Source organism: Diprion similis, chromosome 14, assembly GCF_021155765.1.
Source record: "Diprion similis isolate iyDipSimi1 chromosome 14, iyDipSimi1.1, whole genome shotgun sequence".
Classification (NCBI taxonomy): Eukaryota; Metazoa; Arthropoda; class Insecta; order Hymenoptera; family Diprionidae; genus Diprion; species Diprion similis.
This window is the reverse complement of record NC_060118.1, coordinates 12,506,375-12,525,512: the sequence shown is the minus strand read 5'-3', so window position 1 is coordinate 12,525,512 and position 19,138 is coordinate 12,506,375. Positions and strand designations below refer to the sequence as shown.

Below are 19,138 nucleotides of genomic sequence, written 5' to 3'. Positions count from 1 at the left end.
CTCGCTGTCCGCTCTCACAATCAGTAACGCAAATAACCGAGGCAGGCGACGCAAGGATATATTTAAACACGTCGCGTCGTCTGCTTCGGAAGCTCGAGAGTGGTCGAGATGTGCGCGCGTTTCAACAGCGCAGTGCGTCGTCCAAGATGGCGGCTCTCGCTGCTCTGTCATTTCGTTCGGCTCTGTTTTCTCGGTGCTTTCTCTGTGCCCGTCGGGATTTCAGCTCCAGGCATGGACACGGGACATCCAAAAGCTTCAGGGCGACCCTGGGATTCGCCTTGGGAGGCGTCGCCGCCGTTTACGTGTCCGATCAGTACCTGAAACGCAACGTAGTCCATGCCCTCGCTCTACGGAAGGTAAGAAGTCCCGTCTACACTTTAAACTAATCTAACCTAACCTAACCTAACCTAACCTAACCTAACCTAACATAGTCCGTGGATCAGTCGCCCCGCTTGTCATTTGCTTGTTTACCGTCTTCCCGCCCTTTGATACGGCGTCGATTTGCCAGGATTTTTACTCTCACTTGATCTGTTTGTTCAGCCACGCCGCCGGTGTTCGTGACTGACGGAGAGCGCGTTCGACCTTGTACTCGACTTTGAAACTCGAATATAATGTTAATGTAGAGACCGCAGCGATAACAACTACTAAGTAGTCGGTGTGTCATATATCCTTTCTGAATGCCGTACAATACAGAGTTCAGCTCACTGCGATCTTTCTCAAACAAAATGTCTCTGCGCTGGGTGTGCACACATTCCTGTAAAACATTCTTCGTTGCGTTGTTATTCGAAGCTGCTGCTCGTAACGAGTATCACCGAAACAAATTCCCCAACAATTTTCTCCCACACTTCATACTACATATTTCAACTCATCCCTTCGTGCGTTTAAAACTGGACAAAGATTTCTGTATGGTCTGTGTCTTATCACACGCGGCATATTTCCTCTAGAATGATCTGAATTCAAGATGCGTCTCGTTATAAGTTTCTATACACACAACATACATATCCGAAGGAGTATTTACAGCTCGGTGCAAACACAGTGTGTAGTATAAATATAAGAGAAAATCCGAGGTAGGGGGGATACGTTTTAACGTAAAACAGACGTCAGAGAAGCAGAGGCAACAACTCAAAATATGGGGGGGGGGGGGGGAGGGGGGGAGTTTGTAAAAGGGATATAACATCAACCCCGTATACAGCATCGTGTATAATGTTTTGTCTAGAGTCCGTTAACTCGTACCTTTTTCTTATTTTTTTTTTCCTGTTCCTTTTCTTTCAATTTTCATCTCGTCACAGCAACAGGTCCTTAACTTATTCTCGCGCCTCTCCGACGCCCGTATAGCGTATTAAAAAGCATTAATTAAATTTTATCTGAATTTAATAAAACAAACGCACCGCCGCTGTCGAGGGTGAGAAGAGATTTAGGGGTCCTCACCAAGCGCGTATAATCTAAACCCCGATCCAAGTACCTGTCGTCGCAGGTACGTATTTAGCCCCCCCCCCCCCCCCCCCCCCCCCTTCACGCCCCGATCCTCCTTATACGCGGCACTCTTTATATTTACGAGGATTCGACTCGATTCGAGATATGAGATCGTCCTTTTTTATATCCGTCTATATATTTTTCCCTCTTAAATGTCGTCAGTTTTATTCGTGTATTTTGATACAATGCGCGCGTCGTCGGCGGTGCACGAGACCTTAACTCTTCTCCTTATTTCTTCTTCTTCTTCTTGTTTCTCGTATTTTTCTTTTTTTTTTTTTTTTTTTTTTTGTTAAACTCCGAAACATTAAACTGCGTCGTCGCGTCTCTTGTTTAGTAGCGTTGAGATCTTACAAGGAAATTGAAGGGGTGAAAGCTCTCGACCCCCAGAGGCGACCCCGATCAAAGCGAAAATCTAACGGCAATAAAACCGGAACGAAATGGAGGCGACGACTCGACGTCGAAAGGTGATCGGTGCCGTAAATTAACGAAATCGGAGTGACCCTAAATTCCCGTCACTCCTCGAAACGCGCGAGCGAGGCTCTCGCAGCTTGTGTGGTCCGATTACGGGGTTCGATTCCAATTTCGGGGGTGCATGGAGATCAACGAGATCATCGAGGATCTCGACGCGCGTTTTTTTGTCACGCTTACGAAATCGGAAGTTGAAATTTCGTAGGAATTTTTAACTAAAAAAAACTTGCACTGTTTTGTAATTTTTTAGTGTTTTTAAAGTGGCCGAGTTTTGAGAATTTGAACAACCTTTGATTTGTGTTTTATATGTATATAAATTTACTGCATTTCAGAGATTCCTTAAATCTTCCAGTAGAATAAATGATTTCACGAAAGTTCGTTCAACCGAATGTTTTTTTAAGGGGGACCGAACCAGTTTAGGAGGCCGAAATTTTGGTGTTTTTCGTGAATTTTTTTTTAACAGGGAAGAGATGATCAGAATTTTTTGAAACCTGGAGGATATTTTATTCATGTTTTTAAGTATACTTTGTAATTTTTTCAATTCATTTCCGCCGGAAGTAGTGGAGCTAGAAGCTGCTGTCCATGGACAAAATATTTCCTAAGAAAAAAAAAATCGTTTTGATAATTGAAATTTTGAAAAAGTTATATCTATTTCATCAAAGAAAAATTCATAACTTTTCTTTAGTTGGGTAAAAAAAAAAAAAAACTTGAAAAAATTCCTGAGAAACGTTTTTCACAGGGTAGAAAAGAATAGAAAACTTTCTCTGACATCTGAGGCTCAATTAATTAATCGCGGTGTTTTTTTATGTCTGTATAATATATTAAACCTACGTATAAAAAATAAAACTTTGCGTATAAGGTACAACGTATTAAATAACGAGGTTTTTAACGAATTCTCCAAATATCCAATACGAAGGAAGAAAAGCTATTTATTTCGACACGCAGCGTAGTGTCGTTGTAATCAATGTAATAGAGTAAAATAAGGCTTATAAGGAAATTCCTCGATCGAATCTATTGACGATTTATTTCTTTCCGTTTACACCAGAACAAGTCGCTGAACGATCCTAATTATTTTTTAATCACTTCCCGCCACTCGCGCTCATCGACTCAATTCAATCTTGTTTCTAATTACCGTCTCATCTCATTTTCACCTTTACACATACTTATTATGTGTTATTAGATCCTTCGTTTAATTTTTATTTCAAACTAAATTTGTACAAGTACTCACCTTATATATATATATATATATATATATATATATATATATATATATGTAAGATAAAGCAATTTCCTGCAATGAAATTTTTATTCCCATTGCTTTGTAATGATAACTTTCATCATTGAATCAACATCGTTGTAACGAAAATATTAGTAGATATCATTTCGTAATTGTGTTTTTTTTTTAAATACTTTCTGATGTATTTATCACTTATCCCACGTGTGCTTATTTATCATTTAGAGCCACGATGCTAAGAGCAATTCGCGCTGGTTTTCGCTCGCGTTTATTTCTGAAACGACATGATTAATTTACCGCATTTATCAGGGCAGGTGCAATAACATTTTACAGAGCCGCATGTTTTTGAATTTATAATTTCATTCCAAATTTAATTTGCAACATTCTGACTTTGTTATATAGATAGGTAACGTATACTCTGAAACTTTTCCATATAATATGAAACAGTTATATAATTTGTAAGTTTTGTTTTACGTTTGTCAGGGTGTTCAGTATTCGTGGAAATTATGGAATCAGGGAATTCTCAGGGAATTTGATACACCCTGAGAAAAAAGCTGGAAATCTCAAGGAATTTCATGTCGTATCTCGAATATACTAATATTCATCCTAGGTTGATAAAAATTTAACCATTTGGTGAGAAAAAACAAATTTTTCTTTCAACTTTCAGGCAATTGTCACGAACGAAGCACTGATTTCTTAAAAATTTTACGTGCTAGCGAATTCTTACAAATTCGTCTCACAACGAGCTGTGCTTTAGTCGAATATAGAATATCCTTGTTCGTATGACTATTGCATTTTTCATTTATTGTCTACATGACAAGAAACTGGATAAATAACGATTCCTGTCTAAAAAAAAAACGTGGAATCCTCAGGGAATTACGTTTTCACAAATAACTGGACACCCTGGTTTGACTTTTTCTGAATCGAAACCGCGAGTCTATAACCCGGTGTTTCCGAATCGCCGCACTCTATAATTTCGGCAAACGATCTCCAAGAGTTGATCCTCCTCTCTTTGCACCCTCATTGATCCTGAGATTACACGGTTCCCGAAAATCCTACCGCTGGACCACCCGTTCGATTCCCGTCAACTATATTACATACATACATGTATACCTATACTATACACTTTATATTATGCGTGGAAAGTAGAAACTAAAATCTTTCTTCTCTTCTCCCTACATTATGCAGAGTTCATAATCCTTCAAGCTTAACGCGTAAAATATTATTACTCCGAACTGTGATGTGATTTATCGGCGATTTGAAACTGTCTGTTACGTTTCACGAATATTACTTGATACACGTGTATATGTATATATATATATATAGATTTATGCCCGACATTTCGTTCACCCTTTTACAACTTTAAAAAAAAAAACATGATATTACATGCATGTATCCACACACACAGAGACGTTTAAAATGAACCGAAACGAACTCGAGGTGAAGTTTTTGATTTAGATCAGAGGAGCGTAAAGTGTAACTTAACGTCGTACAACAAATCGTAAAGTAAAGACTTACTGCGAGCACTTTGCGCGACTCTACGTGTGTATGTATATTGTATACATATACATATACGTATGGCGCCCCGTTCTAAAAAGCGTCTCGACAAAAAAAAAAAAAAAAAAAAAAAAAATATCCGTCGGAATAGTTGAAATAAAAAATTATATACCCCGCAGTTCGTTGCGACGTTTTAAACGGCGTTCCTCCTTCTCCGTTTCATCTTATATATATATATATTATACTACAGGCAGAAAGGGAGAAGATGAAAATAAAAATAAAAATAAAAATAAAAATACCGTAGAGTTCTTAAAAATCCGCGTTGGAAAGAAACTGAGGAAGTTGAGTTACGCTTACAGCGGTAGCAATATCGTTGGGAAATTATACAAGATATATTTATTTTTTTATTTTTTATTTTTTAAGGAAAAAGTTTGCTTTCCTGATCCTTCGCGGCGGAGATCACGGATGGATCCGCTATCTTGATCGCAATATAGTTTTTGGGCACTCGTTCGCTGCGGGATGCCCGGTAATATTATAGAAAATGGCTTAACCGCACCTTTGAAACGGCTAACCCTGTGAGGGAAAAACGAGGGGGATATTCTCGCGGGCTTCTACTCCTCCAGGATGATCGCATATATACATCCTGCGAGGACCACCGGCCTTGATTGCGGGCTCGTAAAGCTGGCAAAATTATAGGACGATATTTAGATCGATATCTTGCTTTATTTTCTTCCTCTAGTTTGAGAAGATGGAGAAGTTTACACTAGAGATTTTAACTTCTGACGCGCTTAACTCGTCTCAACGAATTCTCAAACCTTTACGAATAGTAGAGAGAAAAAATATAAAGATAAAGAAGAAATTCCACCCCGTTGAGGGGATTTTCACTTTCGCTGCTTTCCCACACTTTCTTTTTATATATTATATGTATATATGTGTGTGTATACGAAGGGAAAGGAATTCTTGAAACAACCAAACGGATTTTCTTGAACTTCGTTCACTTCGATCTGATATGTTTCTTATTTTGAACTTGTTTGGCGCAACTGGTTGAATCGGTTGCGCTAATTTGTTTACGAGGTAAATGAAACAGCACATGCTTTGAAAGAAGTAGAGAATATATTCATCGTAAATATCGGTAATACCAGTTCTATAAACGGCTACTAGGCGGCGAACTTTCTCGCTACGAAAGTAGCTTCAGAGATAGTTGTAAAATCGTACTAATACAGCAATAAGTTTTCGGGTATTAACCATTAAATATCGGATAAACCCCGGAAAATTTTGAGTCAACAGAATTACAAATAATATCAGACGAAGAATACGTTTCGTGAGTTTGGATAACTCTAATGTCCAGTCTATGCAAAAGATTTTTGTATCAAGAAAATTCATTGCCTGTTTCAACCATTGAACTCTCGACTCAACAAAACATGAATTAAAACAAGCTCAATTTGTTTTGATACAACAATGTCACATTTTTAAAACAAAACAATCGAGGTGCGTTGAATCAAATTTTTAGTCATTTCGATCACACATTTTCTTGATAAAAAATTCACATTATCTTAAGAATCTCGCGGCGTGTTGTCTTGAATAAATAGATAATCAGCATGATCATTCAAAGGCTTGATTCAATTCTATATTTAATCGTCACAAGTATTTCTTTCGGAAAAAGTATTTTTTTCAATCGCGTTCGCCGCATTTTAGAGTGCAGCATTCAGTTTAAACTAACGAGAATATCACTTGACTTTGAGATCCCAAACCAGCCAAACAGGGTTGCATTTAACTCGAAATTTCGAAACGAGAGTTTGAAATCGAGGCTCAAAAAGCAACGCGCAACTATTATATGCATCGGTATTCGTCTGGTGAGTCGAGAAAGGTGGACCAAGAGAGATGAAAGAGAAAGAGGAGAGAGACTCTGACCGAGATAAGGGTCGAGGTTGGAATCTTTATCGCCGAGCAACCCTGCTCGAGTTACATTGCAGTCTCAATCCCAGATCGTGATAAATAATAGATTTTATTGATCTCTTCGAGGTCCATTTTCCTCTCGATCCCCGCGAGGTTCGTATTGATTGGTCTCTTTCGATTCCTCCGCTTCTTTTTTAAGACATTATTCGTCGAAAATATTACTCTAGTATATACAATACATATATACTTATATAGTTTCTTCTATCGCACATTCTCTCGAAACTTAAACTTCACTGCCAGATAGAGAAATGTTTGCTGCTTCCCTTCCACTTTATTTTTTCTCTCTTTCATTTCAATCGCCGTCACTCTTATATATATATATATATATATATATATATAGACGACTTCCTTTTTCCTCGACGCAATGACTTAATTAGCATCAGAAACCGGAGAGCGAGCAATCAGACTCTACCTAAGTACTTAACCAGACTCGAACGTATTTATAACGTAATTACGTCGAGCTAAGCGAAACGGGGTGCAAATCGTCTTTGAAGATCTTGAAACGTGCTGCTGCTAAGACAAAATAACTTCTGCAACATCGCTGGTTTACTATCATCTTCGGAATTTCATTCCAATCATACCGTGTGATTATAGTTGTTCTTATCATCATTATTATTATTATTATTATTATTACACATGCAGATGTAAGCATGTAAACGTTAGGTATTCGAGTTTTTATGGCTTACAGGCGTTGATTGAATCGTGTCCCTTCAAGTGAGAAGAAGTCACACGTGTGTGGACGTCGTTACGTATATATATATATATATATATATATACGTTATACCTTGAATACTTTATAGCAATGCATTAATTAAGTACACCGTAAGACCGTGATTGAATCTCTGACGTCAATGAAATACCGTAAACCATATCTAATCGTCTTATCATCAAAATGCTCGCATCTATATTGCACATCATTTCTATGCACTGTGTTTTATATTTGGGATAGAAATGAATATGTATTAAATAATAAAACACACGAATGATTATGATGATTATGATGATGATGAGGACGACGGTGTCGACTCTGCGTCTATATATGGATACACGTGTAAAATTATGGAGGAATCCAGTGTAATTAAATGTTTAATTGACTTCATTAATTTTACTTCGCCAGACGTGCGCCGGATCTTCGATCGTTTTCATCGTCCCGATCGACGATCAGAGGGAAATTACGATCGGTGTAAACACGACCTTAATTTCTTTTTTCCATTCTCTTCTCTATGTGCTCTCTCTCTCTCTCTATCTCTCTCTCTCGCTCTTTTTTTTTTTTTTTTTTTTTTTTTCTTGGCTGTATAATCAGAGGATCTATATATATATATATATTAGAGGGTGTCCCTTACTTAGCGTGTCGACGAATTTTTGCCGCCCCATCCCCCAAATCAACTACAAATAATTCGTAAACAATTGTCTAATTCCTTTAGATTTCTATGCCAACTCTGGAATAGTCCGCTTTGTGATCGAAGTTTTTTACGGAAATAACATGGAAAAAAACTTGTATTTGAAAAAAAAAAATTTACATCGCGATACTGAGGGAAAAAATGTTCTGAAAGTTGAAGTAAAAAACTGACAAAAATCGTCAAACACCTAAAATTAAATAACGGACACCCTAATGTGTATACATAAGATATAAATTTACGACCAAAATTGACTTTCCCGGTATATGATATTAAGTTATCAATTACGTGCAGGGTCTACACTTCATCATGTCATGTTCAATCAACGTTCTCCATTTTGAATCCTCCTACGATTGACTCCTCAATTTTAATTATTCAACCCCCTCCTCCTCCTTCTCCTCCTCCTCCCCCCCCTCCTGGATTACATACGAAATGAAGCTGGGGCACCTTAATAATAAATGGGCATCATGTCTGCCTGCCTTGCAGTGTCTTCATGAAACGTCGCCGGGTCGGCGCCTCTGTCAAATAATCTTCAATGGTACCGCGGCCGACAAACTTTGCCCTAAAGTTTCTACCCCCCACCCCCTCTCCACGTCTCTTTTTTTTCCCAAGTCCAAGTCCAAGTCCAAGTGCAAGGAGAAAATGACTCGAAATCTCGATGAGACTGAAGAACTTGATAAGGTTTAACGTAAACGGAACATTGAGAGGCTTGGGGGGTGGGGTGGAGGGAGATCGTTATTTCTCAATTTTAGAAATAATTACCAAGGAGTTATTACTTATCAAAATATGTAAGATTTATTGTTTTCGTTGTCATGGTTTTCCTAAATTTTGTGTATCCCCCTTAAAGTTTTCGAACTGCGTTAGAAAAGTAATAAAAAATTGGATATATATCGATCGCTGATTTCATCATAATACACATATATATAATATACATACCTATATATATATATATATATATATATATACACGTTTTTTATACATATATAAACTTTCTGCATGACTTAAAAATTAATTACCAGACAGACACGGAAGTATTTTAATTTTATACGTTGATGATTATAGTGATGCGGTAATTTCTATGAATTAGCGACAATTATCACGATGGGGTGTATACATATATGTGTGTATTACATATATACAGTATACCCAATTCACCCACGCGGAATGATGCATTTACTTGACCCGTATATATATATATACGTTAATGTATATTCCACAATATGTTTATCTAGCTCTCGGATAAATAGATAACCGTCACGAAATGACACACATGTCAATTTACATATATATATATATATATATGTGTGTGTGTGTGTGTGCGTGTGCATTTAAGTAGCGATACCTACATAACATAACGTTATGCAGTCTCATTCTAATCGTAAGACACGGAGTTGAACGACCGGGTTAAAGGCTTTTGCAAACCCCCTTCGTCCCTCACCCCGTTCGCCTTCCACCGTTGCACTTGGGTTAAACCTTTGGACGACGTATAATCTAGATCAACGTTGCTTGTATAATCGCTTATGGATTATTTGTATATATAACATACCTATATATATATATATATATATATATATATATATATGTATATCTACATACATATTCATTTATGTGTATACATAATATATCGTATACATATATATATATATATATATATATATATATATATATATATATATATGTATATACGATATTTCTCGTTATCGATCTCTGAGAAGCCGAAATTTTTTTCATTACGCACCCCCCGCTGTTATGGGGTTGAATTATTATATGCGTATCGCAAAATTGCGAATTAATATCTCTCTACATATAACTATAACCGGCCATCTCTACCTGTTGATTAATTTCGAGAAATGCCTTTTTTTTAGGTGAGGTAAAAAAAAAAAACGCGAGCACATACAATGAACATTCTCATTCTTTTTACTTTTTTGCTTCGGGTCAATGCTGGTGGTTTTTTTCTTTTTCCTTTTTTTTCTTTTTGTTGTTTTTTCGTTTTCTGTTAGGGGGGGGGGGGGGGAGTTTTATTCGTATTTTTTCTATCTCTGTTAGTATTCTTAATTGAGTTAGATTCCACTTGAGATAATATGTGACGCATGTTGTTCAGTAAGGATCATACCCACCTCCCTTTATTTGGGATGAGGATCTCGTGTTTGTTGGTTCTGCGTAGCAGTTCTCTCTCTCTCTCTCTCTCTCTCTCTCCCTCTCTCTCTCTCTTTTCGATTAAATACCTCGCACCTATACTTTTTTTCATTTCTGTGACACCCTTCTGGCTGATTAAGGCAACTCGTTACCCACCAACATCGCCTGCACAGCTAATGCAACGGCTACTATGCAGCAGCTAGATAGACTCTTTTCTGTGTACTCTTCTTCTTCTTCTTCTTCTTCTTCTTCTTCTTCTTCTTCTTCTTCTCCTCCTCCCTTCTTTTTCTCTATTTTTCATTAAAGCTGCGCTTTCGTATAGTGCATGCAATGCAACGCGCATTAGGACAGGTCGCTGTTGCACGATGCTGATGATGACGATGCTTTGATTCTGTTCTTCGTCATCGTCGCATCTGCGATTTGATGATATTTTAAACCGTACAAGTAAAGTCAAAATTAATTTTGACTCATTAAAAAAAAAAAAAAAAAAAAAAAAAAAACGTCGACGTGTACCTACAGAGGTGTTTAATATATTAGGGTGTTTTGGAGAAAAATTGCTTGCTATTTTTCACCGTTACACCCCCCCCCCCCTGAACAGTTTGTTCGAGTTAAAAGCAAGATTCTGTGAAATTTGATTTTTCACTATTTGAATTTGTGAATGAAACACGTTTTAGCTGCACCTCGTTCAATTATATTACTTCTATCCTGACGTTTATGTTCAACCCGAAGATCACGTTACGTAACATCAACGATGTATATATATATATATCATACGGGGATCTTATTCTCCTAAATTAAAAGTTCGTATATTAAATTATATGTTCTACTTTATGAGATTTAATTAATTAATTAATTAATGATTAAAAAGTCGTCAGATATATATATATTAACGTGTCAAAACATCAACTGGAGACCTTGATATTACAAGCGTGGATCTTCTTTGTGGCGTAAATTTATATTTATATACCATTAATATGGGCAGTAAAAAGGAAGTTTTATTACCGATACTTAAAAAGAAAAAAAAAAGAAACAAAATCGTACAAAAGTGAAACATCAACCGAGCGCGATCTACCACGTGTAAAGTAGAACACATGATCTTTTCACAGAAACTTTTTTTTTTCAATCTAAACAAACTTTTTACGGGGTGCCATGGTGGAAAATCGCTAAGAATTTGTTTCTCAAACACCCTAATATGTAATATAAATTTTTTTTCTTTAATTTATTAAGAAAGAATCGATAACAATACACAACGACATGAATTAAAAATCAAACAAAGTACTGAGAATATAATTTTTTTAATTTAATTTTTTGACGATTTTTGACATTTAAAAAATTTGGAGCGACCTCTTAAAAATTTTTTTTTGAGTTGTCCTTTGAAGTGGGCTCTTGAATCATCAAAAACTAACATTTTGTCTCACGAGACTCATAAAAAAAAAAAATCGTCGGTTTTTTTTGCGCCACCCTAATATGTATATATACATACAGTGCAACGAGATTAATAGAGTAATTTGGCATTGACGTATAAATGCTCGTCAATTGTCACGTACGTTGTTGTCGTTATCATTATCATTATCACATCGTCATCATACTCGTCGCGCTGCATTTCAACGCGTCTCAGGTTCTTCAGCTTTTGCCTCAGCTTCTTCGGCCAGGGAACATCCTTTTGATCAATCGAGACAGACTAATGACTCCACCACGGCACCATCGCTCTCTCTCCAACCCTAGGCATGCATGCATCCAGGGAGGAGGCCTGCTGCTGCACACTGCACATATATGTATACAAGTATAGAAGTAGAGAGTGCAGAGACACGCCTTTGCACTGACTGTAAGAAGAAGATCCTCGTCTCTAAGAAACTCTTGTTGCATATATATATATACATATATGTGTATATATACAAACAAGATGCACAGCTTATAACTCTCCGATTTCCTTTAAAGCATATATAACAGAAACGGTTTTCTCACCGTCTGCAGACGGTGACAAATTGACACACGTTATACCGATAAAAAATATGAGGAAAAAAGTAAAAGAGAGAGAGAGAGAGAGAGAGAAGGAAGAGATATATTATCCATCAAGAGGACAAAATAAAAAACTAGATCGATCTAGTTCGAATGGCACTTGATGAGAAGCATGCGGTATTCGTTTCTTGTAATATCTTCTTCTCGTGGGTGGTGTGTGTGTGTGTGTGCGTAAGTCTGTGTGTGGTTGAAACAAATATAACGATCAGAGCTACTGCTGCTGATAAATTAACGATCTTGATCCCACGATTGATGCATGCTCGGCAATTATTTTTATGCATATATTCAAGTGTATGTGTAGGTATGTATGGTATATATGCCAAGCATTAAATTGTACGTATCACGTGATATGCTGCAAGGTGTATATGTATATGTTTATTATATATGTGGCATGATATATTATAAATAATTGACACTCGGTCATTTTTAACGAATGATGATTTTTAGTGGAACCAGAACGACGTCGATCGTTTAGCGAGACGAATGACGTAACGTGATGATGTAACGAATTTTTATCATGGAAAACGTTTGAATACGATAATTATTTGGTTGGCAAAAGTTATGGAGTTGGGAAATTATACTTTGAAGATACAACAAAGTTTTGAGAATTGTCGGAAAGCCGACGGGTCAAAGCTCTGGTATATCAGATTTCGAAATTCAAGTTACTGTTGAGAAAAGTTACGAAAAGTTAAGTTCCGACACCTAATTGTTGAGAGTAAAAAAAATTTTACAGATTGGTTACCACCCACAGAAATTGGCCAAATTTTCACAGTTGCACGGAATGGATCGGATTATCTGGTATGCTGCCACTCGGCGGTGATGGAACACACATTTTGAGCCCAGTTCCATGAGATTTGATAGTGAAATGACGAAATGGCAGCTGATCTGGTTTTCGATTACGAAGTACACCGAAATCTCATTTTGGCGACATTTGTTACCGACATTACGCGCATGCCGGTAATGTATGCGTGTAATGTCGGTAAAAAATTACCGGCAGGCGTAAAAGATCGGTAACAAGTGTCGCCAAAATGAGACTTCGGTGTTCTTCGTAATCCAAAACCATATCAGCTGCCATTTCGTCACTTCACTATCAAATCTCATGGAACTGGGCTCAAAATGTGTGTTTCATCGCCACCGAGTGGCATCATAACGAATAGTTCGATCCATTCCGTGCAACTGTGAAAATTTGGTTAATTTCTGTGGGTGGTAACCGATCTGTAAAATTTTTTTCAAAATTTTGAAAAAGTAAAAAGACGCTCCACTTTTTGCCAATATAAGGCATTAACTGCCCAAATTTCACTCTGATCGCTTGAGCGGTATAGGAGTTTTGCATCCCCGCGTTTTTGAAGTGTACAACGCGTCTTTATAAGCACCTTAAGCGTCCTCGTTCATGAATACAGAAACAATCAACAGCCGAAGGGTATTATTAATCACATTTTCAAATTTATATATAACGCAATAACATCTCGTTAAAACAGCGAATCCAATACACAACTTTATCATCCTACACCCACACGTGTCTATATTATTCGCGACGCGGAATGCATCGTATATATCAGGTGCATCATGCACCTTATAAATGCGCTATTACACGGGAAGGTTGAGGTCAGGTTGTAATCGGTTTACGTCTCTCTGTACATCACGTCAATTATGCAGTGTCAATTATATTCCTTGTTGCATATCGCAATTAGGTATAAGGCAGGATAGGTACACACTTTTGATGTACATTCGTAAGGTTTAGATATACCACCGGGTTTGCTATGTACAGGGTGAGTCAATTGAAACGGTGAGAATGGGAAGAGATCAGTTGTGTTGACATGATTAATTTACCGCATTTATCAGGGCAGGTGTAATAACATTTTACAGAGTCGCATGTTTTTGAATTTATAATTTCACTCCAAATTTAATTTGCAACATTCTGACTTTGTTATATAGATAGGTAATGTATACTCTGACACTTTTGCATATAATATGAAACAGTTATGTAATTTGTAAGTTTTGTTTTACGTTTGTCAGGGTGTTCAGTATTCGTGGAAATTATGGAATCAGGGAATTCTCAGGGAATTTGATACACCCTGAGAAAAAAAGCTGGAAATCTCAAGGAATTTCATGTCGTATCTCGAATATACTAATTTTCATCCTAGGTTGATAAAAATTTAACCATTTGGTGAGAAAAAACAAATTTTTCTTTCAACTTTCAGGCAATTGTCACGAACGAAGCACTGATTTCATAAAAATTTTACTTGCTCGCGAATTCTTACAAATTCGTCTCACAACGAGCTGTGCTTTAGTCGAATATAGAATATTCTTGTTCGTATGATTATAACATTTTTCATTTGTTGTCTACATGACAAGAAACTGGATAAATAATGATTCTTGTCTAGAAAACCTGGAATCCTCAAGGAATTACGTTTTCACAAATAACTGGACACCCTGTAACTGAACACAGTACCGGATAGCCGATATTTCAACCTTAGTTGCTAGATCCTCGAGGCAGCGGTTAGTTTATCAAATCAAAACTAATATTTCGGAAAAATTACTGTAAAACAAGATAATTAATATCGGAAACAAAACTGTAATCAATACTTTTGATGCATTCCATTTTTTTTTCTATCTTCAAATTCTTTGAAAATTACGAAATATCTATATATATCATATGTTTTGTACAGAATTCTTTCCTTTGCATAGATATCTTGTCGCTATTCACGCTCGAGGCGAATTATTAAGAACTCCGAATCAACTGCCTCGAATGATTTACAATATTAATTCGCAATTAGGACGCGCGTCATGCATATATAAATATGCGCCGAGCGATTACCATGCAGCCATAAATTACGTATATATGTATACATATATTAATATAAATAGATGAAATACCTGCTGTTCCTATTATTATGTATACCTAATCGATTTCAAACAAATTTTCTCGTTGATCTTTAAAAGTGCGTGATTTTTTTTGTCATCTTCTTAAATCACATCTTTGCATCATCACCATCATCATCATTATTTATTCATTTGAATTCGTTCGTTTGCTTGTTTTCATCTATTAACTTATATTTGCTAATTCATCTGTTTCTTCTCTCTTCTCTTATCTCTATGTTTTGTAATTAATTATTTATTACTAATATCGAAAGTGATTTTGAGAAAGACTATCATTAAGATTAAGTAAAAAAAAAAACAATAAACGAAAATAAATTAATAAAATCGACAAAAATCGGTCCGAGAAATGTTCCAAGTGAAAAATAAGAAAACAATGTTTCGACTGACAGGAAAAAAAAAACAAAAAAAAAACCAAATCACGTTAAGTCGGAAAAATTTTTAGAATAGAAAATACAGCTCTCGAGATTAATTCGAAAATTTGAAAAAGGATAATTTTCAAAATCACTTGAAATATTTATATATATAAACAATCGAGCAGTTGAATAAAAAAATCCGAAAATTTTTTTTCAGTGTACTGTAAATCAGAATTGGAACAATTGCAGAATTTTATTATTATTAATTTTTTTTCTTTCGCGAGGGTCAGACGTTCCTCGTTTTCGCATGGATTTTCCTGTATATTATCTATACAAGCCACGTTTTATATCCATAACAAGCTTGAATCGCCAAACCGTATAATATGTCTGCAATAATGTGAAGCGTTATATCAGCCACGATCATTATTATAAGACGTGGAGCTTTGTATGTAGGTGATAATTGCGCAAAGAGAGAGAGAGCGTGATAGGGGGGAGGGGGGGGGGTGTGCAGAGGTTGATTCGAATGAAATTACGAACGCTCATTCCTCTCCTCCTCCTCCTCCTCCTCCTCCTCCTTCACTTTCATTCCAACTTTTGCCATATGCAAGCGCCTAGATATTTATTATCACCGACGACGCGAATTATTCACGCGAAATCACATTTCGCACACCTAATAATATTATCATATATATGTATGTATATACGATTGCCATGCACTTTAATACAGCGAAGCTTTATTTCGATTTACTGTACTACTTGGGTGGCCGTTCTAATTTCTCTTGGAATCACATATATTATTATTATTATTATTATTATTATTATTATTATTATTATTATTATTATTAAACGTATTACATGCAGCTATTTAATATCTTATATATATATATATACCTTATACTTGGGAGTAAAAAAATTATTTATGATTCGAAGAGAAAAATGGTGATATAATTTGTTTATAATTTTTACAATTATCAAAATCATATTGAAATCGACGCGACGATACAAAAAAACAAAACAAAAGACGAGGAATTTTCTCACCTATTAATTATTTTGATTTAGCGAAAAAAAAAAAACGAAAAAAAGAATAAGAAAAAAAAAAACAAAAACCAACAAATCATTTTATGATTGTTGCTTATTTTTCTTTTGTTATTTTTTTTTTTTTCACCTCGTCCACCTTTTTTATTTACCATCGAATTACGATCGGTGCTTATGGTGGTTATATATATATATATATATATATATATATATATACGTTGAATACACGATCTATTTTTGCAATGGTGTAATTTAATCTGCATCGTTTCGAAAATCTTGTTTCCACGTTTATTCCTAAAGTGTAGCCTGCCTCGCGAAAAGATTAGCCGTAACCGATAGTTATAAGGGTTATATACATACATATATACGTATACACACACGTATGCATGCATACATATTTTCAGTATCGAGGCCACTTAATTTATTAGGGATATTGATAAAAAGTAAATTTGGTCAGCGTGTGGTAGTAAAAATCTTTGAAAAGAAAATAAGAAGAGGACGAGAGAGAGAGAGAGAGAGAGAGAGAAGAAAATGTCTGGCTGTAAAGAGTTGCGTGGAGGACGTGCGGAAAAAAGGAAAAAAAAAAATTATTCACTTAACTCGCGAAGAGAGTCGATGCTTACTTTTGCAGTACACCTTAGTAGAGATATATAGGTGTAGGTAGGTAGGTAGGTAGGTAGGTAGGTAGGTATATACCTATACCTACTATATACCTCGATTAAAAACCAAGCCTCGGGGTCGTTAAGCGTTCTCTTTTACCGACATTTTGCTCCTTCGCGAAGAGATAATAATCCGTAAAATATACATCACGTCGCATCCCATGCATTCATGCATGCATGGCTATATTGGCTATATGTATACATATATTCAGGGCAATCGGTGCGCATCGTCAAATTTTCGAACAAATACGACTTGACGACTTTCCTTCGCGTATAATAATAATAATAATAATAATAATAATAATAGTAATAATCTTTCAGAGACGATAAGTTTAAATATTGGTTAAATTAATCTGTGTATTGTGTAATATTTATATATATATATATATATATGGGGTATTCCACGCTAACTCCAGACCAGAGTTAAAGCCTGACTATTTCAAAATCATTTCATGTGTTTTTTTTTAAATATTCTACTCGGTTAAAGGAAGGAGCAACACGGATATACAATCGCCTTCTCGGCTCCTTTTATTAATCCTTTTGGCAAACAAACATTTTTTATACCCCTATCCCTCGCAAAAAAAAAAAAAATAAAAAAAAATAAAAAAAAATCGTTTATACAAACCTCTTACAATGGCGAAATATATATGTATATTGTATAGAAGAAGAAGAAATAGAGGAGGACAAAAATTATGTGAGTTATAAGTATAGCGCAGAGACTTTCTTCTTTCTTTTATTATACCATTGGACCAGAATTTTTCTTCCAAACTACTATATGTATCATATCTATAGATCATCATCCCTCCCTCTCTCTATCTTTTATTCCCGACATTTCCGATGGTCTGATGTATAACGATTGTATATACAGCACTTATTATTTAACGGAAATTCCTATGCCGTCGTATAATATTTATATTTAATATTTATATATATATATATATATATATATATATATATATATATATATGTATACATATATTTGTATATACAAACAAGAAAATATTGAATATATACAGTCAGATGATATTTTTTCGAGTATGTACAAGATTTTAAAAAACGTTTATTCTTAATCGACTTGACAAATATAATTTATAAAAAAAAAAAAGAAATGTGAAAAAATTTCAGGTCGCATTTTTCACCGAGTAGAATTTTAGAAAAAAAAACATGAAATGTTTTTCATATGGTCATATGGGTGTTCAACACTCGTCGAGTTGGCGTGGAATACCCCATATATATAATATCTATATGCCTCTTTGTATAAAATAACATTTATAGAGTCGAGAGAAACGTGCGTCTGTCCGTAAGAGGACCCCTCGTCTAGTACATATCTTTCTTGCGGGCGGGTAATGTCTTCGTTCAATTAGGATACTCCATAAAAATGCTATAAAAGTTCATGCGACCGACCCACAAGCGGTCTCTCTAATTCTCCGTGTGTTTCCCTCTCGTCTGGTCCTGGCTCCGATATGCCGCGACCATATACGTATATACATATATTGCACTCAACATCTCGAACAAGAACAAGAACAAGAAGGAGAAGAAGAAGAAGAAGAACCGCTAATTCTTACACCATGCCTCTCCATTATTCGAACCCTTATATATATCTATATATACGAATTAATTGGGTATATTTAGCCATCTTATGTGGCTGTCTAGTTGATTTGAATCTGTTCAATATCAAGTATAGAATCTAAATTGCGTAAGAATCGTGTAATTTTTTTCTATGCGTCATACCGTGAAATCAGCGTGAATGATCGGATTCCGGTTGCATTAGATCCTCAAAGAGAGAGAGAGATTGAAAAAGTTCCATTTTCAATCGTTGGTATTAAAAAAACTGAGTGAGCTGTGAATGTTACTGAGTAATGTGCAGGGAACTTGGCAACTGTTGGATTAGATTTAAATATAAGCGTTAGGTTATTATAGTAGTCCAAACATCCGTATTTTATACAGGAAGTACTTTCTCTCTCTCTATCTCTATCTATCTCGATCTCTCTCTTTCTTTTTCTCACACAATTTTACGTAGGTTTACTATTT

At 35.7% G+C, this 19,138-nt stretch overlaps 1 protein-coding gene across 1 annotated transcript in view; it reads left to right on the top strand.

Moving 5' to 3' along the window:
* The first annotated feature begins 138 nt into the window (after window positions 1–138).
* The window catches only part of LOC124414730 (calcium uptake protein 2, mitochondrial-like), a 38,365-nt gene continuing 19,365 nt past the window's right edge, over window positions 139–19,138 (top strand). The window contains exon 1 of the mRNA XM_046895768.1: window positions 139–356. Coding sequence (XP_046751724.1) covers window positions 147–356 — 210 coding nt within the window. The 5' untranslated portion in view covers window positions 139–146. The remainder of the gene's footprint in view (window positions 357–19,138) is intronic.